This window comes from Silene latifolia, chromosome 8, assembly GCF_048544455.1.
Source record: "Silene latifolia isolate original U9 population chromosome 8, ASM4854445v1, whole genome shotgun sequence".
Lineage (NCBI taxonomy): Eukaryota > Viridiplantae > Streptophyta > Magnoliopsida > Caryophyllales > Caryophyllaceae > Silene > Silene latifolia.
In genome coordinates, this window is record NC_133533.1 from 69,789,546 (window position 1) to 69,791,417 (window position 1,872).

Consider the following 1,872-nt stretch of genomic DNA (forward strand, 5'->3'; position numbering starts at 1 on the left):
TTACCGACATCGCCCTTCATCATCAATTAGCTTCAAAATCATATTTTTCTCGCGCCTTTGTGTAGCCTTCCTGTGAAAGAATTTAGTATTCCTATCCCCTTCCCGGAGCCATATAGAACGAGACCGTTGTCTCCAAAATAATTCTTCTTGTTTGAGTGGCATAGCAATTTCCTTAACCAACTGATTCCTGTCCTTCACACGGGCTTCAGAACGCACACCCTCATTTAGAACAACAAGCCTCTTCCTCTTTTTCGCAACATCCCGCATGATCTTCCCAATACTCAAGCCTTTCCATGCCAACAATTCCTCCTCACACCTCCGCAGTCTATCCAAAATATCATCCTCTCCACCCCCACACCAAGCCCTCATTATAGCTTCCTCACACCCCTCCTCTCCTACTGATAGGTCCATTTTATATACATTTTAACCCCCTATTTTAGCTCTATTTTACATGTCATTTGCACTAATGTTAGTGTTTGTGAGCTAATTCCGTGTTCTAGTCGTGTTTGCTTGTTTTTCATTGTATTTTGTAGGAAATTAAGCTTTTAATAGCTTTTTACCGTCAAATTAGTATTCACCCAAGTTCACGTGGCTAACGAGAACAAGTATTGATCATACAAAGGAGTTTCGGGAAGTATAGGGGCATTTTGGGAAGAAATTGGAAAACCCGAGCAAGAGGAAACCAATCTTAGTTGGTGGATATGTAAAGAAATGAAATCCAATTGAAAGCCCATGATAAGAGTTTGCATTGGATGCCAAAGGATGCCTAAGATACCTTAGACGAACGCATTAAGACATAAGCATCGGATTCCGCATCAACATTAAGTGCAAAGTTAAGACGGAATTAAGAGAAAATTGAGAAAACCCACGACCCCGATCGGGGTTAGCCTCCTCTAGCTTGTTTCCGTTACTCCCTTCACTCCTATATAAAGAGTGTTGATCCGGGACCTAAAACACACTTCTTACATACTTTCTACACCACTTTTATACTCTCATTTTAGTTCTTAGTTTAGGTTAGATTAGATTTCCTTTTAGCATTTCCATTATGTTATAAACAATTTCAATTCAAGTTATAAACAATTTACATATCAAGTTATTTATATTTGCATTGTTCTTCAATTCCATTTCCATTTTCATTTCAAGGTAATTCTATTTACATTTCTATTATGTTTATCATTTTAATTATCATTAGTGTAGTTTACATTTTCATCATGTTTGAGTAGTTACATTTGTCTAAAGAGTAAAGGAAACCATGCATGACTAAGTAAATTGTAAATGTTAAAATGAGGCTAAGTAATATTGTATAATTGTTTCTATCACATGTTTGCACCATAATGTTTAATCTATGTTTAAAGGCCTTATTCATTGATTAAGTTTGTTAATTCGTTCTATAAGTCGAGAGGCACGGAATCGGATTAGACTAAGCATGTGTAGTAGGACGACCTAGTCATAAACGAGAGTTTCTCTAGGACCCGGTCTATGGTTGACGTTAAGATCGAGAGGTGGGTGTCTTTAAGCCTGAACATTTATCGAGTAATCAACTTCCTAAATTGACATGAGCATTTACATAATTTGCATGTGTGACCCGAATTCCCTAGACTCCTTTTATCATATAGTTTACATCTTAATATTTGGTAATCATCAAACCAACCAACAAACCAATTCAAATGTAATCGACCTTGATAAAATTCACCCCATAACAACTAATTTATAACTCCCGTCTCTCTGTGGATTCGACCCCTACGTACTACATTAATTTGTGTCTAGGGTATTTATTTTTGCATAGGTGTGCGATAGCCTATCAAATTTTGGCGCCGTTGCCGGGGAGACGGTTTTGTTTGTTATTAGTTGTTGAATTTTATCTTATTTTAT

The 1,872-nt window shown here is 36.9% G+C and overlaps 1 protein-coding gene across 1 annotated transcript; it reads right to left on the bottom strand.

The window, feature by feature from the left end:
* Positions 1 to 411, bottom strand: LOC141595328 (uncharacterized). Its single transcript, XM_074415290.1, has one exon. The coding sequence runs from the start codon at positions 409 to 411 to the stop codon at positions 1 to 3; it is 411 nt and encodes a 136-aa protein (XP_074271391.1).
* Between the last annotated feature and the right edge of the window lie 1,461 nt (positions 412 to 1,872).

What these genes read in the sequence shown, in the direction of transcription:
- LOC141595328 (XM_074415290.1), bottom strand. Translation starts at nt 411, where the DNA reads ATGGACCTATCAGTAGGAGAGGAGGGGTGTGAGGAAGCTATAATGAGG.